A 24,638-nucleotide genomic window follows, 5' to 3' on the forward strand; every position below is an offset into this window, starting at 1 on the left:
TTCCCACTACACGCCAGCCATTGGGATGAGCACCATCAAGCGCAAGGATCGGAGTGGAGGAGCGAGCGCAACGCAGGATTCGGTAAGTTGATTACCCTAGATGACGTGATCAACTTAGGGCTAATACAGGATCATGGGAAGACATCACTCCCGTCTTCCTATGCGATCGTCAGAATAGAGACGGCGAAGTCTGCAGCACAGGAAAACATAGTTCTCGATGAGAGGAAGGATGTGAATATGAGCCCAAGTATGAATCTGAGAGACGACTCGGAGGTGTTTGAGAGAAGCCGGAAAGATGATCTGCAAGCTGTGGGGTACATAGTATGAGGTCGGCGTGTGCGACGAACCTCACGGCCTTCAATCTCTCATATACACTACGTCTGCATTGGTTATGAAGGGTGTAATCTTGACAATGTATCTAGCCTTGACCGGATTGAAAGCAACACAACTACCTGCGTACCACCCCGCCGGACCTGACTGTACATCACCCAGAGAGACGGTCAAGCACGGGGTCTCCAACATACAGAGAGTTATAGTACACCCAGTCACTGTCACCTAGCTCCGCTGCTCCGGACCCGGCCCAACCGGCGCTCTGATACCAGAAACAGGGTTGGCGGTCGCTACCCTCCAAAAAAGGAGCAAAAACGCTGATGTCACATAATTTGTCAGCACTGATATTCCGTTTTGGGGCTTAGGGACTGGGGTCCGGAGCTGGGCGCCGGGACCAGGACCGGGAAAGGCGTACATTCCCGGTCCATTTCTCTGTCCCGGTTTGGGTCCGGGGCATTGGCCAATGCCCGTCGTGATGTACCGTCATAGCCGTGCTCCGCTCTGGCTCGGAGTTACATAGAACGTCCGGCTTTGAGGACCGACTGCGTGTGCAAAGAGTCACATACGGGCCCATCGCCATGAAAACAGCTGCCAAATTCCGGACTTCGGCTCCGCACGGCGCTCTAGTAAGTCAAATCTTGAAGTATTGTGCTTCCGGCGTCGGCTCTTTCGCCTGACTGACCCTCACCACCACTATCGACCTCAGCACCATGGCCCCAGTCACTAATGGACGCTATGTTTTCAACGAGTACCCTACCGGTACGTCTATCGCTTAGGTTAAAACCTGGGAACCTCGCTGCATCACAACGTGATTTCCGTTAGGCTATCCAGTTCTTGACAAGACCCTCAGTTATGACGCCACCAACGCCATAGACCTCTGGAACGTCCCTCTCAATGGCGGAACCCTCATCAAGGTCCTCGTGTTGTCTATCGATCCATTCCTTCGGAACCGCATGGATATGCCGGATCCCGAGGCTGCATTCAGTGTAAGGTATTGCTGCCCTCGCCACTTCTAAAGAGACTTATCAGATACACCACATCCAGTGGTCCTTCAAGAAAGGCGAGCCGTGTGTACTCCATCTGCTATCGCCCTGCTCCATTTGCTGAACCCTTGACCATAGAATCGAGGGTTACGGTGTGGGAGTCGTCCTCCGCACGGAGAACTCGGCCTTGAAGAAAGGCGATCTCGTCTATGGACTCTACGGTGAGTTCATCCCCGGCTTCCAAATTCAGTTTCACTCATTCTCTGCTTCCACTCTGGCAGATTTTCAGGAGTATGTAATCTGGCCTGGACTTCCCGCCAACGGCATCTCGCGTGTCCTGGAGAATAAGGAGAACCTCCCATTGTCGGCTTATGTAGGCGTGGCTGGAATGCCTGGTATGTACAATACGCCACGGTGAACCTATCTAACATGTCTATCCAGGCCAGACCGCATACTACGGCTGGAAGGAGTACGCATCGCCCAAGAATGGCGAAGTCGCATTTGTCACTACCGGCGCCGGTATGAATTTCTGGATCGTATCATGTAGTCGTACTGGAACCACCTGTTTCTTATGTGCTAGGTCCGATCGGAGCGTAAGTCGCCGTACTCTGTTTACTCAGCTTCAATTACTCATTGCCGTATTGTGGTGCAGTACCGTCATCCAATTTGCCAAAGCCGCGGGCCTCAAGGTCATCGCATCGGCCGGATCCGACGAGAAGGTCGCGTACATGAAGTCCATCGGCGCCGATGTGGCCTTCAACTACAAGACCACTAAGACTGCCACAGTCCTCCAGAAGGAAGGTCCCATCAACATGTGGGTATATCGAACTCAGACGGCTATTACCGGTCGTTGATTTGAGATAACTAGATTCTGGGACAACGTCGGTGGGGAGACCTTTGAGGCGGCCATCGAATACGCCGCAACCGGCGCGCGCTTCCTTGTAAGCGACTCATGGCCTCTGCGAGCCTGACTCATCTTTCCTCCGTAGCAATGCGGCTCGGCGTCTACGTATAACGCGACCGAAGTGTACCCCGTGAAGAACCTCACCAAGATCACTGTGAAGGAGCTGCACATTCACGGCTTCAACGTCGCCGGAAGTCTAGCTACGAAGTACCGCGAGGAGTTCTACGCAACAGTGCCTGGACAGATCGCTCGCGGAGAACTAAAGTACAAGGAGTATGTCCTCCGTGGATTAAACTTGGCGGGCCAAGGTCTCCTCGACGTCTTAACCGGGAAGAATTTCGGGAAGTGCGTCATCATCGTCGCGGATGAATGATCGCGCAGTGTCGAGGTATGCAAAGAGAATAGCTTGCGAAGGGGCGGCCTTTGGAGATATCGGGTCGTTTGGTACATGCTGTCATCTCAACGGTTCTCGCTGCCACATTGATGATTGATCGAAGGATCGTATACACATTCCACGAGCACGCCCTCTTTCTGGTGACCTTGAGACTTTAGGACCCAGGGAACGTGATGCTCGGGTGTGCGATATCACTGCCGAGATGCTAGTCGCTATATACAGGCAACCCTCCCATCGTCTTGAATTCGAGGGGATCACGGTATGCGTGGGACTAGCAAAGAGCTGCGCGAGGTTGCCCATCCCAGAAGTTGATGGACTATGGTAAAGGCGTGAGGGTAAGGGTGCTGGTGCGCATGCAAGCGGGGTTTCGGACGGTGGCAACGTGAGCCCCAATGCCGGTGCAAGGGGTGCTTGTGGTGCAGGAGAGGACGACCAGGAGTGGATGGCGCGGTGACAGTAAGTCGCACTGTTGCATACGGAGCGAGCAAGGCTCGTTGTCACTGTCATGCTACGAGTGCCTGTCCCAGGATGAATGTTCGCAGTACTAGTAGCCTTGAAGGCATCGGTGAGCTGTATTTCTGATCAACATGAGACCAAGGGTACATACCATACCGAGCGGTCCAGCTAATTACACAAAGACATTCTGTAAGACGAGACGCTCCCACCATCTATAGTACAGGAGCCCACTCACTAATGCGCACAGTCCCATCCCGGATCCCCAAGCGTTTCCACGGCTGCGGATGTCATAAGACGGGGGTATTACAGCAAGTCGTAACACATATCGTCAATCTCTTCTCGCTGAGGCCTGGTCCAGCATCGGCGGTTGAAGGCTAAGCTGCTGCCCAAATAATCGCCTCTGTCTAGCATACGTCCGGAACTGACTCAGCTCTAGGACCTCGGGAGGAATATGGGACTGACGAGGATCAGAGGGAAAAGCTTCTCCAGATCACCGCCGGGTGTAATGACATCAGCGAAGACTCTACGTTGTATGGTGATGCGGAACGCCTAGTCACGCTTATGTTTGAAGACCTGTCGCATCCAGCCAGCTAGCACGGCGGTAGGGGCAAGCCGATGAGCGTTTCGAATACGCCACATGCCTCAAAGCTAGGCGCACTTACGAACGAGGGGCTCGTAGAAGCGAGAGTTGCCGCACGACCGAGACTGGGCCATCCGACAACGTAGACGCAGTAGTACACTGGAAGCTTGTGTACAGTATCAATATCACACGAGGGTTGCGGCTTCGTGAGCATCGCTGAAGGCAGTTGAGTAGACAGCACGGTCCAGTCATTTACAACGACGTCGCCTGCTTAGGCGGGAGGTCCCGTTGCATTGCTGTTGTCGACTCTCGAGCCGAAGTCGAGATTTTACAGACACAGGGGCAGTCTAGGGCGTTTCGAGCACATGCCCGAGATAGTCGTCAGTCCACGCGAGAAAGAAAGCTAACTCGAAGAGCGCGCAATAGGCCGTCAAGCGAGGCACAGCGACGAACTTCTGAACCGTGGGATTGATCTGTTTTCGCTCGCCTCCACATAAGTGAGAGAGCGAAAGGCACCGTCGGAGAAAGACCTTGCCAGATAGCGGGATGTATTCGTCTATCAATATATCACCCGTGGAGGCGTATGACTCCGCGGCAAGGTCCGTCGATAGGCCTGATCCGCGGACGCACCATCACGTGTCTCATTTCTGCTGCCCACGCTCGGCTACCGCCGGTGAGCACACCTGGTCGTTCCCTGCTACTCTCAGGCTACATATGCCTTTGGAAACCACTTGCCCTCATCCACCACCCCGATCGTATGGTCACATCCTTTGATTCTTGTGGGACAAGTTTTGTATGTTTTCCGTCTGTCTCTGTCTATTTCGACTTTCTTTATACTCCATGCTACCGCTTTCTCATTCACCGCAAGGACGCGCGGCTGTGACTGCCCATCCCCGCACGGCTTTTCTCGGTCGCGTAGGTTGTTCGCTATGTCACCCCACGACCTCTCTGCCGACGCTGAAAGGCGTAGTTCTATCCATACAGCTTTTCTGTCCCCCAAGCTGCTTTCCTTTTTTGCGACGCTCGTTCTGGTGCTCCTGTTGACCCACAATTGCAACTCGTCTCCTGCTATGGCGCCTTCGGCCTTCCGTTCATGCAGTCTGCCCTTTCATACACATTACATCCAGCTTCGCGGAAGGCAATTTTCTCGCTCGCAACGTCGTCGACGGCCCCTTTGCCCTACGACGCTGAGCTTAAGTTCAATCCGGCGCCGCAGCTCACAGCTACTTCCGCTTTTTCCCCTGCGGTCTGCACACGCCCCTCAGCCCGCCTCTTTGGGAAAAGGTTTGGTGAAGTCCTCTCTTCGGGGCGGATCTCCGCTCACACGTGCTGTGCAGAGTCAGTCTATGCACCTCAGCGCACTTAACTGTATGTCGGCACGTGCTTGTTGAGCCGTTCTACGGAACGCGTTCTGCTCTTTTTAACGCTTCTTCCTATCGGCTGGATTCCCTCGTGGACGCGTGTGTCTACCTGTTCTTAGTGCTCTTGGGTGTCTCGTCTCACTTCCTTTCCTCCGCCCTTCTCGTTTACCGTGATGGGCCGAAGTACCCCCTGAGTGCCCAACTGAACATAAATGAACATGTTGCCTTACCTTCGCAGGGCGTCGCCTCCCCCTCCCGTGTGCGAGCGGGACGCTGCAGCGTGTTATTCAAAGCCAGCTGCTAATAATAGAACATGTGCAACCTGGTGAGTCGGCTAACCGGGGGCCGAGGTCATCATTGAAAAATATCGTGCAACGGGAGTCCGTCGATGAGGACTCCTCCTCACCACCAATATCTATCCTGTTCAGAACCTCAGTCAACTTACTATGCAGGAGCTGCGCATTCAGTGTCTCACGGTCGTCGGAAGCTTAGCTTCGCAGTATCGCGACGTCTCGAACACGACAGTGCCTGGACAGATCGCTCTCGGGGAGATAAAGTACAAGGAATGTATCGTGCGTGGATCAGACAAAGCGGGCCAAGGTCTCCTCCACGTCTAAAGCGAGGAAGATTTGGGGAAATGCGTCATCGTTGTTACGGATGAACGAACGTCGGGTCATGAGGTATGCAGAGAGATGATCTTGTGGCTGCGGCAAGGGATATTGAGACGCTTAAGAACGTCGATCGAGCCTGCCATGTTCTGACGGCTGTCATCTTGGCGGTCCCCGCTGCCACATCGATGATTGATCGAGGGATCGTAAGTACACCCACTCCCTTCTGGCGACCTGGAACATTTTCGTGCCGTTTCCGCCTTCCAAGATGATCGGATGGTCGCGTGAGCGAGTTTACTACAAGATGCTAGTGGCCGTATATACAGGCAGGCACCCCATCGGTATAAGCGCCAAGAGTACTGTGAGGGCGAGACGGAAAAAGGAATTTTGGGGTTGCCGCCGCCACAGATCCGGGGGGGGCACACCTCCTTTGCCGAAATTCGATGGCGGCCGCTCTTTCATGATTTGGAGTCGATAAAAATCACACCATGCAGATTTTCAGATGTTCGAGATTCTCCAGCGTAAATCTCAGCTCATATATGTATGTAACTACATGGCAGGCTTCGCCTCGGGCGAAGTACCGCGTTGGTGTAGCGCGCCTCCCGAGCACCGACATCAGAGGATGAGTACTCCGGGTCTTTTGTCGCTCGAAGTGTTCCTATGTCTCAGCGCTCATACAGTCTCCATACATCGTTGTTACCGTGCGGACGTACCGGTTCTCGGGAGGCCTTCTCGCCGTTGACCAGCATCCTCCCGCTGTGAGTAAGCGCGCCGGGAGTCCAGGCCTCGTTCGAGACCGCACAAATCCATGTATATGAACCATCTGAACAATGGGAGTCGCAATTCATACATGACGACTATACTAACAATGACAGTTCTGTCTGTCGTAGTCCTTCGAAAGCTATCAGTGGCGATGTTCCTGAGCCACGAACCAGCGTCTCAATCCGACTCGGGAAGCCTCCGTCTTGGAAAATTGGGGAGGATGAGTAAGCATCCTCAAAGAGCGTGCCATGCGCCAGGGGCACCTCAATCGGGGCGTCCAGGGACCTCGTCCCGCGGTGAGAACAGCCACGACATCCCATCATGTCTACATGCTAGCGACGGGATTCGAGAATGACGGCGTGGGAATCCGCTCATCGGATACTTGACGGTATTTATCCCCACAACCGCTCGCATGCATCTCCGAGTCGGTCTCACTTCCTTCTCGCTGTCGCTCGGGTACTATCTGGTCCTTGCAAGAGTGGACAGAATATGTCCGCAAACGTCACCGCCACGGCCCCAGCGGTGCCTGCGCTGGACAACTCGTTCGGGGCTATTCTCATCGGAACCTTCATTGGTCTAACGTGAGTTGGTACGACTGCTTCGCAAAACTTCCGTTAGCTGACCTGTGACACGCAAACATCTGATCTAGGATGTATGGTCTATCTTTGGGCCAGATGTTCCGATATTTCCACGCCTACGCCGGAGACACGTTGATTCTCAAGGGCACGGTAAGCCAGACATCGTCGTATAGCCCTGCTTGGATCCAGCTGACAACGCCTCGCTCGCATTCTATATATGACTCCTCTCAGGTCCTCTGTCTCTCGTACGTGATCAAGGAGCGCTTTCATTGCAATAGCTGACTCGTATGACACAGCATACTGGACACCTTCCATTCTATCGCTTGTATGCACGCATCGTGAGCCCGGCTTCCACATACACTTGCTCTCGCTGTCTGACGGCCAAGGTAGCTATCATTATCTTGTAAACAACTATTTTAGGCCGCAAGTCCTGCTCGTCGGGGTATGGTATGTTGTCCCCATTGTCAGATTGTTTCCGTAACAAGGTCTGACTGCATTACCGCAGGTCCGTTCGAGTGAGTTAGCAGATGTCTAGATTGAATGCTACTCTGATGCTCCCCTTTACCATCAGATCTTGGCCCCGGTCACTGTAAGTGGTGTAGGATCTCGCGCTTGGGGCTGGAGGTGATATTTTTTGCTATCTGTGCAGGGAGTCACCGTGCTCGTCGCTCAGTCGTATGTCTTCTGAGTCATGCATGCCTTGATCAGGATCTCTTTGCTAAGTTTTGTCTCGATAGCTTCTACGCTCGTAGGATCTATCGTCGTGCGTCCAACTAGTTTCGGTGCGCATACACGAAGCTCACGGTGCTCCGTCGTAGTTGGTTCTGGCTACGCTTTTGTCGTGATCCCTATCGTATGTTATCCTTGTCTGTGTCCGTACTCAGCCTTCTGACCCTCATATAGATACTGTTCATGCTTGGCTCTGTCGGTGAGTGCTGCCGCCGAAGCATGACTGCTGGTCAGCCATTTATGAGAGCTGCGCAATAGGTTTCACGATCGGTCAGTGTTGCCATCCTCTCAATTGTTCAGATATTTATCTCACCGCGTTCTGTGCAGCTGCTAGTTACGAAATGTCAGTCTTTCTTCTAATGGTGCCCATGTGCCGTCTGACGAACAACGCTGTAGCTTTGCACAAGCGACGTTCGCCAAATTTGAGCATTACACCGTACGACGCTGAAAGACGCCCCCGGGTTGTGTAACGATACTGAAGGATCGCATCCGCAGTGGCTCATGTCCGGCGGGTTCGCGTGCTCGCTGGCCACCGATGTAGTGCTTACCGTGACTCTGATTGCCTTTCTTATGCGGAGCCGCACTGCGTTTAAAAAGTAAGTACACGAACGTGCTCAGCTGTTGGATGGAAGCTCAGTCGTCTCCAGGACGAACTCGATGCTTAGCGTTCTGGTGGTATATACAATCAACACAGGTGAGCTCGTTAAGTTAGCAGTTTACGATTGATGCAGGTTTCATACGGCGGCTGGTCTAGGGCTTCTCACGAGGTAGATACCTGATGTACTCGCGGAACGATCTGGAGTTGATATGGCTTCCTCTCAGCGCCCTCAGCCTCGCATCGCTAGCGTTCGTGAGTCGCACAAAGTCCTTGTTTTCTTGAGGCGATATGAATATACTGCTAGGGTCTATCGCAACCGGAACACATGATCTGGATCGCGGTTAACATGCTCGCCACAAAATGTGAGCACCTCCCTACTTCGCACTTTCAACAGCGGCGCTGATATTTGCCCTTAGCCTATGTCAACGCCGTGCTCGCTGTGTACGTAATTTTCACATGCTCATAAGGCAGAGGAGCTTGATTCATTCCCCTTCTGCGCAGTGTCAACTCCCGTCGCGGAGTCGCGGAGTCAACACGGGAGACTGGTGGCTTCGGCACCTTCGGCTTGACTGCGCAGCAGCAAGTATCTCAGCGTATTCCGGCGCGGATGGACACCTTCCGTGCGTCGGCTGTGCAGAGGGACGTCATTGACGTCCATTGGGACAATCCCCCTGAGGATGACGTGCCGATGAAAAATCATGGGGTTGAATCGAAGCGAGACGGAGACGTGGTGTAAATTCTCGGTGGCTGTAGCGTTAGTCTTTCGACGTGTAATCTTCGAGAGCAGGCCTCTGGCTGAACGTTTGTTAGATATTGGACTGTATGATAGTACTAATTAGAGAAGTTTCGAAGAGGTTACGGGATGTTCCTCATTTGTCTGCGCGTTCATGAGGCGGAGGGCATGATCGCGGAACTGATGCCCTGTGTGGATATCGGCTTCTAATCTTTAGTAGCCTCCATGGTAGATAACAGTCTGCGATGGAGACTCCTTTCCTTGCGCTCATTGCACCTGAGCGTACGTGACGCCAGCAATGAGTCCCAGTTGCTATCTTGGTTCGCCGTGCGGATATGGTGACTTTCTATTCAGACAGTGTATCCTTCATCAATTCTATGAGTCTCAGTCTCATTGACTGACTTTGCTGCGGTAGTTACGTTTCTCCATGTAATAGAGGCTTGAGCCTCGGTACGCTCGGACTGCCAGCAGTGATCATTGCGCGCTCACTGAGTCTGGGCGGACATAGCACCAGACTATGCCGTATGCTCCGCATCAAAGGTGCTCTGTGTCTCATACAAGTCTAAGAAAGACCTTCATCTCGACTCGAACAAAAAGATCCTGGATGAGATGTAATGGCAGTCCGTGCGTTCACAGGCGGCATTGGCCGGCGTCTATTGTACCAAATCGAGGAATCCGATTTTGATTGATGCAATGCGATAGTAAGTAAGCGCATTCGAAGGCTACCTCATCTCCACGTTTCTCTTCACTGCTAAGGACCTTTCTCGAACCATGTACCGGCGATACGTTGAGAGGTCTGCTCGTATCATTCTGCCAATGTGGGGCTTGAACCTATTGCGCCCTGGTGCAGAGACGCATGAATCTCGATGCTGCCATGCCACTCCCACGCACCCGGTTTCACCTTTCACCGACGCCGCTCTTCTGCAGAACTTGGGCGTGATGATGAGAGAAGATCAGCTCTTCGGTCTTTCTGGGCGCTCTTAATTCCCGCCAGCTGTCTGCGTGTTACTATCTCCTTCGCTGTTCCTCGCGCTTCAGCACACTCGGTCCTCCGACCACTCGAGCTTGAGCTCGAAGATGATCTCCTCTCCAATCTGGCGGATCTTCTCCAGGCCTGTCCATGAACCGTGCTGGTGTATAGTCATCATCAAATGGTTTCATGGCCATATCATGGTCTCACGATGGCCTGTCGTTCTGTGGACAATTTGAGCATCATCTGCGTGATTCCTCGAGCGGGGGCTTCTGTCCCGGCGCTGTGTCCCACACCAGAATAGATCCGCGGGTCACTACGATACCATGCCCTCTGCGGATATGCGGTCAACGGGCGCATTTCTTGAGCGTGCTTCTCAAAACACTGGTAGCTATGGCCAAGATGCTATTTCACAGACACCGCTGAGAATGATCTCACACCGCACCCTGCGAAGAAGAGCGCTCACATCTGCCATCTAGATGATATTCTTCCTTCTTTGTTAGATGGTCCACTACAATACTTCAGTTCGACAGGGACCTCTTCTCTTCCAAGATACTCGCTTGCTGAGAACAGATTGTCAAGATCGGTGGCGTCTTTGTGCGTGGCATCGCAGATGAGCTGCCCTTTCTCCGGCCTATTGACGCGCCAATGCCCCTTACTCTCTGTCCTCGCGTTGTGCCTCTTCAAAACAATGGTGACCAATGGTACTGCTATAGTCTCGCTGTTTCCACAAGTACCCACTCTGGATAACACGTTCGGGGCTGTACTGATCGGGACGTTCATTGGGCTCATGTACGTACTTGGTTTGAGCTAAGAGCAGACTCAAAACTGATGGTTCTGTTCAGGATGTATGGGTTATCTCTCCACCAGACCTTCCGCTACTTCCGCATATATGTCGGAGACACCCTACTTCTGAAGATCACGGTACGTCGTCAGAATCGCTCAAGGATGACGCTAGACAGCAGCTGGGTCTAAACATCAGTTTACAGGTTTTTGGCCTCGCGTTAGTCTCTCGGACTCTCTCCTAATTCTTGGCTGGGTCTGGGCTGACCCGGAGCCTTGCTTAGTGTCCTGGACACGACGCACTCTGTCGCTTGCATGCATGCATCGTACGTGTTCGAAACCTGTAGATGCTTCGGGGTGATTGACAGACGCACAAGATACTTCTATCTCGTGACCAATTACTTCAACCCCCTGGCCCTATTCTCAGGCATCTGGTCTATCAGGGTTGGTACCTCCTCCGCTTACTGAGGTGGCTTGCTGAGTACCCTTCCCATAGTCGTTGGCTCCGCTAACGGTAGGTGGTGCTTCTTTGAGACCAATGTTCTTCACATCTCATAGTTGCATTATCCAGGGCGCAACTGTCCTGCTAGCTCAATCGTACGCTTCCGCATGATGGAGCCATTTCGTGGGCTGACCCTATCCGGTGCATGCTCAGATTCTATGTCCGAAGAGTGTACCTTTGTAAGTACATTTAAGGACTACACACCACTCGCTCCGCCGAAACTGAGTATGGATGGGCAGTGGGACAAGGATATGCTTTGCTTGTCATTCCCTTAGTAAGGACTGAATAGCACCCAAATAACTTCCGGGTACTGACGTACTAACCAGGGACTGATCATGATCGGCACTACTGGTAAGGCATACATATCTCCTATGCTGTTGCAACATTGACGAAGCGGGCTTCCAGGTTTTGCGGTCGGTCAGTGGTCTTCTAACCCATATCCCTACGCTAGCGTAGACGAGCTGAGCACCGGAAACCTTATCTGACTAGCTGCGAGCTTTGAAATGTGAGTCTTGAAGACTTTCGAATATCCGTGTTATGCTGAGCAATTGCCCTCCATAGCTTCCATCAGAAGACTTTCGCAAATTTCGAGCGCTTTACGGTGTGTTATGCAGTCGTCCGATTCGGACCCGGACGGATATCAAACTCATTAATATGCCTGCAGTGGTTGATGTCTGGAGGCTTCGGTTGCTCGCTTGCGACAGATATACTCCTCACTGTCGCCTTGACAATCTTCTTGACGCGCAGTCGCTCCGCTTTCCACGGGTGCGTCCGGAGCTGTGATAGCGAATACAATTCACATGATGACATACCTCTCAGGACGAATTCTGCTTTGAGCATTCTGGTCGTGTACACAATCAATACCGGTGCGTCACCTTGTGAAGGTCTCCACGTCGGATGCGTCAGGCTTAATCATGGGGCATTGACAGGATTACTGACGAGGTGGCTTGTATTGCATACTACAGCGATAAAGCAGGAATTACTAACAATCAATCAACAGCGCGCTGAGCCTGTTGTCTCTCGTCTTTGTGAGCATGTCAGAGATCTGGGATCTGTTCGCGATATAATAGGCTGCGTTACAGGGAGTCGCTCAACCGGGCAATATGATCTATATTGCAGCGAACATGCTCGCTACCAAGTGTATGCATCGAGACATCGTCTGAGTATTCCCACACAGTGCTGATTGAGGACGGTAGCTTATGTGAACGCCGTACTAGCTGTGTATGTTTTACGACATGTCTTTGCGCACATTCAGACTCACCCGTCCCGTACAGAGTCAACTCGCGAAGCTCCCTTGCAGATTCCAAACGGGACACAGAAGCTCTTGGCACGTTCGGCTTGAGCACCCAACTGCAATCGTCACAGAGGCTACCTATTCGGATGGAGCACTTCCGTACGGCTTTATCGCAGGGAGATGCCATTGACGTACATTGGAGAATCCCGGCACAGGCAGAGGACCAGAAAGATGGGGGCACGGGGAGTACGACTGTTTGACTGAAATCATCGTGTGGACACCAGAGGTTTGAGCCAGTCATGTATTGGGCGCATGAGATGTCATGTTCTCGAGAACAATCGCCAGCTTCGGCACTTGCCAATCGCGCTCAGAACTGGATTCTCAGTCCCAAGCGTCAATCACTGAATGCTCCAAAAAGTCAAATTCTAACATGCTTCTCGTGGCTGTAGTGAGAGGAGTCAGGTCAGATTGTGATCATGAACACCCGCCCATCGAGAAACGCGCCGTGATGCGCGCCGTCTAACCCTGGTTCTGACATCTCACTGAAGAAGTCTCGGGATGTTCACTTCTAATTTTGGACAAGTATATAGCGCTCTATTCCGAAGACCTGGTCACGATGGTCGAGATCCTATACCCAAGCATGCGCCTACAAAGCACTGGCTGAAGTCTCCTTCGCCGTGCCGAGGACGAATAGCGCTGAGTGGTCCTCAGCGCATCATACGCCGCCGTGATGCTGGGAAGCACGGGTCTCAGATAGAATCCCGGACAACTATCAAACTGAGGAGGGCTTTTGCGCATAGACCCTTCCCCCCCTACCCATCTCCCCATTGCATTTGAGGGCCCTGACAGCTGCGAATAGGAGGCAATGTCTCGCATTCCCTCCCGTGCAGCTAATGTGACTGAATCTCTAGCTCTGCTTCCAAAACTCCCACCTCTGGACAACACGTTCGGGGCAGTGCTCATCGGGACATTCATGAGCCTCATGTGAGTCGTTCAGCGAGCGATACCTTAGTTGCATACATGATCTGTATGTGCCATCAGACTATACGGGATGACGCTGCATCAGTTATATCGATATCTCCTCACGTATGCTACTGACAGGCTATGGGTGAGGTGTACGGTAAGTTGATCATGCTCACCTCGGATTTTTCTGAGACTGATGGACGCTCGGGTAGGTATACAGTACAATGTGAGTAGATTTATCTGCTCTTTTCATCAGGATGGTCTTTCGAGCAAAATGACTGTAGTATGCTGGAGACGGTACACATGGCATTTTGCTGCCACGTTTGGTATGTGCATCATCACGCCCAGTTTCACGAGGGAATCTCATATCTTGAAGCTACTGGTACCTTGTGACCAATTACTTCAACCCTTCAGAACTCTTATTTGGAAGCTGGAAAGTGCACGATGTCCCTGTCTCTCATTCGCTTCTGACACATCTATAGGTCTATCAAGGTGGGCCTGTGACTCCGCTAAATCATATGATACACACACACTTACGTGTACAAACAGATTGTTCTGATATTGTCGGTGAGTGCATTTGTTCTGTCATCATGCCTGCGGTCCCATGGAGTGACACCCTCTCCGTCGATAGGGCATCATTATTATTATCTCGCAAAGGTGAGACATGGGCTGAATGAAGAACGGTCATCGACATTGCTGAAATCGCGGGGAAGCTTCTTCGCCTGGAGGGTATATCTCGGTACAGTACTTCCCCTACATAAATCTACACAATATCTGATCACCTGGCGTACACTTAGTGGGTCCTAGATTCCGGCTACTTGTTCTCGTTGCTGTGCGCTCAAATGCACCTGTATAAATCCGAACCCAGCTAATCACGTTCATACAGATGTTTCTTCTTGTCGGTGAACTAGGTGGGCTTCGAAGTCTGCTTCCCATATATTGTGCCACGGAATATAACTGGTCTCCCAGCGTTCTTTTCCGCCGCCACTATTGAAACGTACGTAGTTAATTTGCATGTTTATCTGAGAGAAAGTTGGACACGGCATGATAGCTTCATGATACCGACATTCCAAGAGTTCGAACATCTCGAGGTGATTGACCCCTCATTCTGGTCTTGTCACCTCTTGCTTAGTTCTGATGATGGTTCATCGACGTAATAGTGGCTCATCTCCGTTGGCTCTGCTCAAGCAATCACTGCAGACACCCTTCTGACTACAGTGCTCATCATCACCTTGCACCGGAGTCGGACTGGTATCAAGAGAACAGACTCTATACTTGATATTTTGATTCTATATGCAATAAGTACTGGTAAGCAGCCCAACACTGTCTACTTGCCTTTCAACTAAGTGGTCCATACGCAAGGGCTTTTGACGACGTGAGTACTTGACACTGCACTAGCTTAGTCAACTGAAGGCGTACCGTGTTCTAGTATATTTAATGCATTGGCCTTCCTCTCCGTGAGTTCTGCCACAATCATAACTCGCCTAGACTAGATTTGACGTCATCATAGGTGGTTCTGCTTCCAAAAAACATGATCTACATTGCATTCTCCATCATTGTCACGAAATGTATGTTCAGACTATCTGCATATTCGCGGTAGGAATGCTGATGATATTCAAGAAGTGTATGCCAATACCCTTCTCGTAGCGTAAGCTTGACACTACTATTCGTCACGCGACATTCTCAATTCACATACACGTCATAGGCTTAATACGAGAGATTCTCTGTCCAAGAGATGTTTGGTCCAGGCTTCCGATGGCAACCCCTACGGTTCGAGCGCCGTCTTTGGGGCTACCGTTACGCCGCACCGGGTGTTGCCTCCTCCAGCTATTGCGCAAGTGAGCGTCTCGAAGCATATGATGAGTAGCCGCCTGGGTGGAGGACGGAGCACCCGAGTACCTGGAGCTAGAGAAACGGAAACGGATTTCGGCAAAATCCTTGAAATCAAAGACGACGGACTCTCACACGGGGCAGTGTCACGAGACACGCTAGTGGTCGATGACTCGCAACAGTACGCCAAGTGAACTGCAGCCGCAGTGCTACGAAATTTCTTTTATGTATATACTTCATTGCTGGCCAGTGGATCAGAACGGTTGGACATACCATGCAGCCAAGGATGCATCATGCTCCTCCACCGTTCTGTGCTATGTTTGTCTCTAAATACTTGTCCTCGATGGCTCTCCTGATTTCATCTTGTCTCCGGCGGCATCTCGGAAAATTGTATGTTATTATTCGCTTCTTCGCCTTGCCTCCATTCAGAGGCACGCAAACGTCCCCAGCGAGAGCGAGATAAGCAATGATTATATTTTGACTCTCAACATACATCGGCATCAGATCCTCATAACACGCAACCTTGTCGCACCACCATGCAAGTCCTCTAGCACTTACAGGAAGGGCTCGAGCGCCTGAGGGAGGATCTGAGCGATGGCAGTCCCGTTCGGAGGCTCGATGCTCTGGTAGTACTGCATCCCGAAACAAGCAGTCAGCACCATCCGGCCGACCACCCAGTCCCAAGAAGGCAAAGGAGACCGGAAGAGAAAGAAAACTCACGTCGCCCCACCACGGTCCCGCGGCCCACCACAACGCGCCGAGCCACACGCCTGACTGCTGCATCTCGCAGAGTGCGCCCTGGACGGCGGTGATGCACGCCGCATTTGAGCCAGCGCCGATCTCGCCGAGGAAACCCTTGAGGTTGTTCTGCTGGAGCCACGTAGTCGCGTTCTGCAGGCGCTCCGCGCCGATCGTGGACGAGACGCAGGTCGGCGACGTCCCCGAGCCGTCCGAGTCGAGGTATTGATGCATCTCTGCCGCACGCCATCTCGTTAGTTTCGCAGGAGAACGAAATGGGAAGATACGACGTACGGATGGCGACGTTGTTGTTCGGGTCCTTAATCGCCCCGAACACCGCGCTGTTGCCAGAGGACGTCGTCCATGTCCACGCGCCGGTGTAGGACGTGCCCTCGACGAGGATGAGCTGGCTCGTCGCGCCTGCGGACCGGACACCGTTCACTCCCGCTTGCATGAGGGAGAAGACGGTCGCAGCGGGGATGTCGTGCGGCTCGTTCTGAAGGTCGAAGATGACGTGCGAGTCTGAGACGAACTCGGTGGCGAGCTGCTTCCACCACGCTTGGAAGCTGTTGAGCGAGAGTCAGTGGGAGAGTGAATACAGGGAGCATAGTGTTAAGGCACGTACGTGCTCGTGCTCGAGATAGTCGCGCCATTGTAGATCATGAAGTTATGGGCTATAGCACACTCGTGAACACCATGTATGGTTATGCCACAAGTGCGAAGACTTACGGTCGACGACAGCGTACCCGCCCTTGCCAGTGATGTAGCTGACGATCGTCTTCAACCCGCTCAGATACGTCTGGTTGAACGGCCCGCCCAACCCGCCCGTGCTCGGCGGGCTGATGCGCTCCATTAGGAAGGGAATCCTAAACGTGTTGAACCCCTGGCCGACAAAATAGTCGATCGAGGACGGCGACGGCCAGGTATAGTCCTTGCCAAGCTCGCCAGGGATGACGGTGTTGCCGAACTCACCGCCGGACTCGTTCACACCGAAGTAGGTGAATTTGGTGCGCGTGCCTGGACAGAGAGAGGAGGAAGATGTGGGCGAGGTCGCGGTCGTGGTCGCGCTGCTGGGCTGACATTGGGAGTAGTCTATATATGAGTTGCCAAGATTCGGTCAGCCAGAGTCAACAGGCGGAGAGGCGAAGGAAGGAGAAAGGACGTGCATTCGTTAGTTTCTACGCAGGTAGAGCCCGCGTCACAGACGGAAGAGCCGGTGTAGCCGATGCCCTGCGCATATTCTAGTCAGCCATGAACGCCATGTCGAGAGTGGCAGCTGAACGTACTCCGCACTGGCCCCAGACGGCAACGGAAAGAGCGGGCGCAGCGCTGGCGAGCGCGACGGCAAGCGAGAGGAGCAGCTTCATGGCCTTTACCAGAGACGAGCAGCGAGACTCGTTGAGGACCCATTCTCCTCAACGTCGCGCTTTATGTAGTGCCCGGACGCGTGCCGTGATATGATGGAACAAGCATTCGCGCGAGGCCGACGCCTTGGCGGGTGGTGCGCTCTCCGTCGAAATCCCGAAGATCAGCCTGGCAGTGATCAACGCCAGTTCGAGAAGGCGGGTCACATGTGGCTCCGGGGCGTCGTCATGTCAGCCTTTCTACGCGGCGGTCTTCGTGATTCCGAAGTGATCACAGCCTATCGGATAGATGTAGTCACACTCGGAGGTAGTAAATAAGTACTGGCCTCGAGGTTAGCGTAAAGACGGGCGCTGACTGATAGCAGAGGTTCGGCTGTAGTAGACAGACAGGTGCATCGTGTACGCTAAATACGGGAAGTCTCTCAAAACAGAAAAAGGAGCACGTACGGAGATTTGCGAAGCAGCGCATCCAGCTCCGGAACAACGTTGGATGGTGCCAAATCGGAAATATATACATCGGACGTACGTTCGTCGGAATACGAAGACTCAGTTCCAACACATAGACTGTCGGATAGTACTGGCGACGACCATCGGAGGAACATGGAGAGCAGCCGTCGGGGAAAGGTAGGGATGCTGCCGCGTGACTGGAGCAGTCACCAGGGTCCAGGTGTCATGACTCGACGCACCAACTACGTATCACCGGGGGCATTGACCTGTGCTGGCCACCGTGGAATCGATTACTTCTGCATGGTGCTATGAGCAGAGGACTAATGGGGGAGCAGAGAAACAGACTGACTCAAAAAAAGTGTCTAGGATAGAATAGGCAGTCCCACCAGGGCTACTCGATTCTTCGCCGTCAGTTCACTTCGCCAAATATTCCCCCGTCTCACGGGTTCAGCTGTAGTCCCGGCACAAGTTTCCATCCCGCACATAACTCCAGCCCTTGCTCCCGACGCGGTCTTGTCGTTGACATCAAGGTTGTTTTCCTAACATATGCGCTGGACCAGGTATCTCATAAAGGTGAAATACGGGGGACAGCGTCAGCGCTCTTCGAGTGCGAATTAGAGCGACATAATGCCAGTGAACGTGCACCGTCGGCCACGCCATCACCCTCACTGGGCGGAGTAAGGCTTTACAAGATGAAGTGACCGTGAAGAACGAAGCAATCTTACAGATCAGTGCCCCGGTGTTTCTCGTGCGACTTGTATGTCTCAATGACTAGAAAGTAAGATGTTCGGAGCGAGCAATTAAAAGTAATATACGATGCGCATATAGAGTAACATCCTAGCCAGAAAGATTAGTACATCGTTCCGATGCACCGGGCACAGGCTCACCAAGTAGCTCATCTCTACGGCTCAGCGCCGAGCTTTGAGCCAGCGACCTCGTACCCTCTCGAGGCCTTCCTCTCCTGCCTCTGCTCCCATTTTGTCCGAACAGCCGACTCTGGCACGTTCTCGACCGTTACGAGCTCCTTGATCGTCAGGATCTTGCCCGCAATATCCGGCGTGTGTCTGTGGAAGACAGTTTGCAGTCGCCGGTGAATCCCGAGAGCGGCGAGGGTACCCTTGATGTTCATAGGGAGGGCAATGGCGGAACGGCGAAGAGTGATACGGTAGTGGGTGAGGGGCTCGCCGGAGGATGATGATGAGGGAGCTGCCGCAGTGGCAAGAGAACGAGATTGGAGCGAGGCCGAGGAGGCTGCCCGTGAGCGAAGGGTTGCGGAGAACATGGTGGTCAACAACGGCGGAGGACTGCTGGTCGCTGTGCTGGACAGCGAGCAAGCAAGCGCCAGCGTCTCAGTCTGCATGCACGTGATGTTGACACGCGCGACAGCTTGCCCTAAATAGGAATCGCGTCTGATCCGCGTCTCGACCAGCTTGTCGCTCCTTCTCCGCTCGACGCCTATGCAAGTCCTCTCGAACTTGCACAGAAACACACCTTGGCTCTCTGGGAGCTACACTCTTAAATACTGCTACGATCTACACGCTTCTGGCTACGATACACGCGCTTCAATCATCAACTGCCTGCTGGTTAGATGTCCTTCCGGAGAGTCAACAGGTCCAAGAAGGTATGCATGTCTGATTGAACCCATTGCGAAGCTTAAATAACCAGAACCACACTTTATTGCAGGTACCTAACGTGAAACTACGACCCGCGGCACCCAGCGCCCGCAGAGACCTCCGCACACCAGACTCCACATGGCAACATAGCTCCGGACTCGACTCCGACGAGGAGGCCTCTCGCACCGACCTATGCCCAAGGCCGTTCAAGGGATTTGTGCTGTGTGCGACGGGAATCGATGACAAGGTGAGTGTTCGTTCCACCACATGCATTGGCGACGCCGTGGTTATGGTTGCAAGCGCTCGACAGGGGCTTGTCCAACTGCGGCTACTCGGCTGCGTAGGGTCCTTTCTGCGCCGTATCTCATGAAATGACCCTATTCTTTGTGCGGTACGACTTACGGTGCGACTTACGGTTCTACCCTCTGTCCGCAGACATCACTATTCAAGCTTGCCCTAGAGCTCGGCGCCCAGTCCTTGAACGACTTCACCGACCGCGTAACACATCTCATCGCAGAAGAACCAGGTAGCGCGAAATACAAAGTGAGTGTCAGGCCCACCCTCCCATGATCTCCGACCCTCACCCTTGCGACAGTGCGCCCTCGAGAACCGCATCCCGATCATGCACCCTTCGTGGATCATCGAATCCCACAAGATCTGGCTTCGCGGCGACGACGTTGACGTCACTGCCTCCCTGTCGGCTCATCGCTTGCCCATCTTCGCCGGGGTCGTCCTCTGTGTGTCCGGCATCGACGACGTCTCCCGGCGGATGGAGATCAACCGTGCGCTCACCGCTCAGGGCGGCACGTACGTCAAGCAGATCATACGCCCCGTACGCGTCACCCATCTAATATGCGGGAACGAGAGCGAGGAGGGGGAGAGCGAGAAGGTGCGGTACGCGGTGAAGTTCAATCAGGGCGGCGAGGCGCGGATTAGGATCGTGTGGGAGGATTGGTTCTGGGACTCATTGAGGTTCGGCGGGCGGTTCGACGAGGAGAGGTATGAGGTGGGGAAGCCGAGGGCACCACCGAGGGTGCTGCCGGACGGTACGCGTGCGTCGTGTTGATGTTTTGCTTCTGCATCGCTCATGGGTTTGGTGGATAGATACGACTCCGCCTCCGCCATCGTCCTCCGCAGGAGACCCTAGCGGACTCTCTTCTGAGATCCAGCATGCAGAGACCTCCGCCGCAGGCCGGGCCCGCCCTCCCGTGAACGCGAACGAAGAGGAGGAAGAGATCGCGTCCGTCAAGCGCGTCCCCGCCGTCACCCTTCACCTCTGGGAGTCTATCCTCAAGCCGCGCGGGTTCGAAGTCCAGGACGGCCGCCTTATTCGCAGCCCGTCCAAGTCTCAAGTCGCGAATCAGCAACAAGCGCAGCGCCATCGCGAGCCTTCCCCTTCGCGAATGGCAGCTGTGACGAAGGGGAAGGAGAAGTTGTCTCGCCGTGGGACGTTACAAGCGGGCGCCTACGAAGATGAGGACGCACGTCCGGTCCCGAAGAGCGCGCTGTCGTCTTTCCAGCACGCGAGGTCGTTCATCCCGCCACCACAGCATGCCTCGACACCCGTAGGAGCAAGGCAACAGCCGTTCCAGAGGGCGACGACGACGGCCTCGCGCACGTCTTCGTTCTTGCAGCGCTCAGTGGGCAGCGTCCATGCCGCGGGCGGGGTGTCCGCCGAAGTGCCCGTCGCGTCGACGTCTGCCGTCGCTGGCCCAAGTACGAGTCGGGATGGGAGCGAAGCCCCTGCTCTAGGGGACGACCCGATGGCCAGCGCGGCCTCGGAGGGCTTGTCCGAGAAAGGAAGGACGATGTTCTCGGGCCTCAAGTTCCGCGCACTCGGGGAGGCGCGCTGCGCCCCCGTCCGACGTGCGATCGAAGCCGCAGGAGGACGATGGCTTCGCGCGGACGACGACGAAGATGCCGACATCGTCCTCGTCCGGCTCATCAGCGGGAGCAGCTTGTTTCGGCAGGAGGCGGACGAAGGGGAGAGGGCGAAGTACCGCACGGAATGCTGGCTCGAGCGGTGCCTGTTCGAGGAGCGGGTGTGCGAGGCGGGGGAGCACGTCGCGTTCACGCCGCTGAGGGTGCAGCCCCCCGTGAGGGGCGCGGAGGGCGTTGTGGTGAGCTGTTCAGGCCTTGACCAGGCGGAGAGGTGTGTGGTTCAGAGGTTGTTGCGTGCGCTCGGTGGGCATCTTCTTGTTCTCGCGGAGGACTATGCTGACAGTCGAGGAAACGTGTAGGTGTCACGCTTGCACCTGCGTTCTCGCGCCGGTCAACACACCTCCTGTGTCCATCTGGAATCGGCGCGAAGGCGGAGAAGGCGGGCGAGTGGGGAATCCCGATCGTGGACATGGCTTGGCTCGCTACGATCGCGAACACCGGCGAGGTCCCTCGGGCTCCAGCGATGGAGGCAGAGGAGCAAGCGCAAGCGCATGACGGCGCAGTGCTCGATCTAAAGCTGCTCTCCCAGCCCCCGCGCGGACCAGACGAGGACGAATTCATGGCATCCCAACCGCCTGCGACAATACCCGCCCCCAAGATTGATGTCAAGGGCAAAGGGAAGGCGACGGAGACGATGGTAGACATCACGAACGCGCGTGGGGACGACGCCCAGGCGCAGAGTCTGTCGTATTATGACCCCCCGGGACCCGAAGACACGAGACCGGGACAGGCGGAGCAGATGGAGACATTTGGAATGCCGGATATGCTGCTTGGCGCAGCAGCTACTGCACCCGCAACGCCTCGACGGTCTGCGCGCGCGGCGCCTGATTCAAACGACAAGCTCCCTGCTACACAGGCTGTACCGGTCCAGGATGAGGGCGAGAGTGTGTCGATACCGTCGCGAGTATACGAAGACCGGATCCCGTCGTCCGCGTCGCCGTCGCCCATGCGCATGCCTGGGATGCCGACGCCCCAGGACAGCGCGCCCAAGACCCCGGTCAAGGCCGCTAAGCAGGCGACGGTGGTCATCCAGAACAGGCTTACGACCCTCCTGGGAAAGCGGCCGTCTGAGGAGGACGAGGAGGTTGTGCAGGTGAAGAAGGTGCAAGCGCATGATTCGAGGATAGGGAAAAGGCTGAAGCCTTTGCAGCGGACAAGGGTATGTCGTTCTATGTCTACATCCTGTCGTTGAGATGAAGGGCTGACTGCGGCGGGTGACAGTCGAACATGTCTTTTACAGATATGCTCGGAACTCCTGGCCGGAGCCCCGCCTCCGCCTTCGCAGCAGCGTCGTCACCAGTCCAGCCACCCGAACCCGACCTTGTCCCGCAACTCCCTGAACCAGGTACATCCGTGAGGAAACACGCTTCGAAACCAGCCTCGTCCTCAAGCGATGAGGTCGGCGGCAGCTTCGTCGGCGGTGATGCCAATGAGAGCATCTGTATCGCATACGCGGACCCGATGCAAAACGGAGAGCTCGACCGACTCAAGTTCCTCTTCAACGAGGCGGAGGGTACAGGACGGCCGGTGCAGAAGGAAGACTGGGAGATGGAATTGGAAAAGGAGATGGACGTGACGCTGCCTCAGTTGGCTGAGGTGAGGAGCGCGAGTGGGTTGGGGAAGAAGGCGGGTAGGGGGAAGAGAGGGAGGGGGCGAAGAGGTGCGAGGGCGTAGGAGACATGGGTACATGAACATTACATGACGGCTCTTACAATATCATGTTTGTACATTATACATCGCTTGCTGTACTTGTGTTGCACTCTTTGGGTAGTACGCTGCAACTCAGTCCGCTCTGACAATCACAGCACATCTATTCGTCGATCTGAGGTACATCTTCCCGACTAGCTAATCGACAGACGAAATCGTATAACTTTCTGAAGCAACCTATATGAGAGGAGCGTCGTCAGCGAGTTATCGCGATAGAAAGAACGGAGGAATCAGCAAAGAGTGAAGTTGTCTCATACCCTCGCCCCCAGGGCACACAGGCGAGTGTACCCCTTTGGTGTGAGAGCGAGGGCGATCGAACGCAAATTACAAAGTACCATCATATTAAAACAGGCGAAAAGACGGAGTACTCACGAGTTCGCATTGTCAGGACCGTTCAGCAAGCACACCAAGCACACAAGGTCGTACAACACGAAGTAGTAAGAAGCAAAGTTTGTTACGGCGCTCATGGCAATGTTTGGCTGTGCTTGGCATGTGGCGCTAGTAGCAGAGCGGAGCCAGGAGACCCCGCGCCACAACGCTCTTCGGTCTACTACTTACGTCCACGACATCCGTACTGACGAAGGAAAAAACACGATGTCTCATAACCATTCACATGGAGGAGGGTGCCATGACGAAAGCCACAATCATGATCACGACCACGGTCTTCCGGAAGATATTGGGTACCGAGATAACTTATACTCACGTATCGACCGTGCCAATGTAGTCGCCTTGAACGCTGAGGAACCTGGTAAGGGACCAGAAATCATTAAGCCATGGGATCAGCGGATAGACGAGGAGACGGTAGGTAATAATTCATGAACATGGGCGGTTGCTTACGTGCCTTCTTCCTCGTAGTATATCGAGTCTGATGCGGACGATCAGCTGTACGGCGTCACCCGACTTTTCTTCCATTATGTAGGCACTCACTAGGATGACCCTCAGGATCATCCGTGTCCCTTTCACAGGCGCAGTGAAGCTTCGCGCTTTATTGCTGAAGACAGGGCCGGGAGAAAAGACGGCCGCGAAAGTCGCCCTCGTAGGTCACGAATTCATCGCTCCATGCGCGTATGCGAGCCAACTCCAATCTACCAGTTCCCCAATGCAGAGCATGTCGACTTCTCTGACCTGGAGGATAGGAAACCTTCTCAAGAGTTTACCATTCCACAGAGGAGGGAGGTCGGAGAGTATCACGTTCTGTACGTGATGTCCCATGACATATCGTCGCAGTCCATCACTCACCCAGTTCGCTATAGGCCGGCGAAGTTCCCCAACCTCACGTCTATCACTCTGTTCTTCCCTGCTTCGCAAGGTGCGGATACCACCCGCGTTTACTACGTAGGCTTCCTCGGGCAATGGAGCGAGGTGAGTTTTTGGACTCATCATCGATGCGACGTGAATCTGAATGTATCGGACATCACAGCGCAAGTTCGAGCCAGTCGTAACTGTATACGAGTCAAAACCCAATCTTGCAGATCACGACAAGATTCAAGGCCTGAACGAAAACTGGACAACCCCAGATTCAGGATAGAA

At 54.1% G+C, this 24,638-nt stretch overlaps 6 protein-coding genes across 6 annotated transcripts; 4 read left to right on the plus strand and 2 right to left on the minus strand.

The window, feature by feature from the left end:
- The first annotated feature begins 1,009 nt into the window (after positions 1 to 1,009).
- DICSQDRAFT_182118 (alcohol dehydrogenase) lies at positions 1,010 to 2,824 on the plus strand. The gene is made up of 10 exons (XM_007368068.1): positions 1,010 to 1,089; positions 1,153 to 1,316; positions 1,375 to 1,397; positions 1,452 to 1,534; positions 1,595 to 1,708; positions 1,755 to 1,832; positions 1,894 to 1,906; positions 1,966 to 2,127; positions 2,182 to 2,254; positions 2,303 to 2,824. The coding sequence occupies exons 1-10, from the start codon at positions 1,041 to 1,043 to the stop codon at positions 2,588 to 2,590; spliced, it is 1,047 nt and encodes a 348-aa protein (XP_007368130.1). The 5' UTR covers positions 1,010 to 1,040; the 3' UTR covers positions 2,591 to 2,824.
- Positions 2,825 to 6,821: 3,997 nt separating this feature from the next.
- On the plus strand, positions 6,822 to 9,144 carry DICSQDRAFT_182119 (uncharacterized protein). The gene is made up of 21 exons (XM_007368069.1): positions 6,822 to 6,959; positions 7,028 to 7,106; positions 7,188 to 7,201; positions 7,253 to 7,294; positions 7,347 to 7,403; positions 7,462 to 7,471; positions 7,528 to 7,545; positions 7,606 to 7,631; positions 7,694 to 7,719; positions 7,775 to 7,809; positions 7,860 to 7,884; positions 7,944 to 7,955; positions 8,013 to 8,028; positions 8,082 to 8,121; positions 8,181 to 8,281; positions 8,333 to 8,379; positions 8,440 to 8,452; positions 8,508 to 8,535; positions 8,588 to 8,645; positions 8,700 to 8,724; positions 8,785 to 9,144. Exons 1-21 carry the CDS (start codon positions 6,868 to 6,870, stop codon positions 9,017 to 9,019), a joined length of 999 nt encoding a protein of 332 aa, XP_007368131.1. The 5' UTR covers positions 6,822 to 6,867; the 3' UTR covers positions 9,020 to 9,144.
- A 1,533-nt stretch (positions 9,145 to 10,677) lies between these two features.
- Positions 10,678 to 12,765, plus strand: DICSQDRAFT_172333 (uncharacterized protein; the record flags this gene model as incomplete). The annotated part of the gene is made up of 18 exons (XM_007368070.1): positions 10,678 to 10,778; positions 10,832 to 10,910; positions 10,976 to 10,989; positions 11,054 to 11,095; positions 11,147 to 11,213; positions 11,266 to 11,283; positions 11,341 to 11,366; positions 11,425 to 11,450; positions 11,511 to 11,545; positions 11,598 to 11,622; positions 11,677 to 11,688; positions 11,761 to 11,776; positions 11,833 to 11,872; positions 11,936 to 12,036; positions 12,272 to 12,299; positions 12,354 to 12,411; positions 12,468 to 12,492; positions 12,546 to 12,765. The coding sequence occupies 18 exons, from the start codon at positions 10,678 to 10,680 to the stop codon at positions 12,763 to 12,765; spliced, it is 933 nt and encodes a 310-aa protein (XP_007368132.1).
- Positions 12,766 to 15,852: 3,087 nt separating this feature from the next.
- On the minus strand, positions 15,853 to 17,403 carry DICSQDRAFT_65561 (endoglucanase; the record flags this gene model as incomplete). The annotated part of the gene is made up of 7 exons (XM_007368071.1): positions 15,853 to 15,930; positions 16,019 to 16,272; positions 16,331 to 16,602; positions 16,662 to 16,710; positions 16,766 to 17,106; positions 17,169 to 17,266; positions 17,323 to 17,403. 7 exons carry the CDS (start codon positions 17,401 to 17,403, stop codon positions 15,853 to 15,855), a joined length of 1,173 nt encoding a protein of 390 aa, XP_007368133.1.
- Positions 17,404 to 18,748: 1,345 nt separating this feature from the next.
- On the minus strand, positions 18,749 to 19,129 carry DICSQDRAFT_148668 (uncharacterized protein; the record flags this gene model as incomplete). Its single annotated transcript, XM_007368072.1, has 2 exons — positions 18,749 to 19,053; positions 19,075 to 19,129. 2 exons carry the CDS (start codon positions 19,127 to 19,129, stop codon positions 18,749 to 18,751), a joined length of 360 nt encoding a protein of 119 aa, XP_007368134.1.
- Positions 19,130 to 19,435: 306 nt separating this feature from the next.
- On the plus strand, positions 19,436 to 24,636 carry DICSQDRAFT_172336 (uncharacterized protein; the record flags this gene model as incomplete). Its single annotated transcript, XM_007368073.1, has 14 exons — positions 19,436 to 19,468; positions 19,531 to 19,707; positions 19,896 to 20,003; positions 20,056 to 20,506; positions 20,565 to 21,644; positions 21,701 to 22,503; positions 22,552 to 22,560; positions 22,623 to 23,031; positions 23,833 to 23,909; positions 23,964 to 23,992; positions 24,051 to 24,144; positions 24,201 to 24,304; positions 24,362 to 24,470; positions 24,529 to 24,636. 14 exons carry the CDS (start codon positions 19,436 to 19,438, stop codon positions 24,634 to 24,636), a joined length of 3,591 nt encoding a protein of 1,196 aa, XP_007368135.1.
- Positions 24,637 to 24,638: the final 2 nt, after the last annotated feature.

Source organism: Dichomitus squalens, assembly GCF_000275845.1.
Source record: "Dichomitus squalens LYAD-421 SS1 unplaced genomic scaffold DICSQscaffold_31, whole genome shotgun sequence".
In the NCBI taxonomy this organism is placed as follows: Eukaryota; Fungi; Basidiomycota; class Agaricomycetes; order Polyporales; family Polyporaceae; genus Dichomitus; species Dichomitus squalens.

What these genes read in the sequence shown, in the direction of transcription:
- DICSQDRAFT_182118 (XM_007368068.1), top strand. Translation starts at nt 1,041, where the DNA reads ATGGCCCCAGTCACTAATGGACGCTATGTTTTCAACGAGTACCCTACC. An exon ending in TCCTTCAAGAAAGGCGAGCC is followed by an intron (nt 1,398 to 1,451) that starts GTGTGTACTCCA and finishes CCTTGACCATAG; the next exon opens with AATCGAGGGTTACGGTGTGG. An exon ending in AAGGAAGGTCCCATCAACAT is followed by an intron (nt 2,128 to 2,181) that starts GTGGGTATATCG and finishes TGAGATAACTAG; the next exon opens with ATTCTGGGACAACGTCGGTG.
- DICSQDRAFT_182119 (XM_007368069.1), top strand. Translation starts at nt 6,868, where the DNA reads ATGTCCGCAAACGTCACCGCCACGGCCCCAGCGGTGCCTGCGCTGGAC. An exon ending in GGAACCTTCATTGGTCTAAC is followed by an intron (nt 6,960 to 7,027) that starts GTGAGTTGGTAC and finishes CATCTGATCTAG; the next exon opens with GATGTATGGTCTATCTTTGG. An exon ending in TAACATGCTCGCCACAAAAT is followed by an intron (nt 8,646 to 8,699) that starts GTGAGCACCTCC and finishes ATTTGCCCTTAG; the next exon opens with CCTATGTCAACGCCGTGCTC.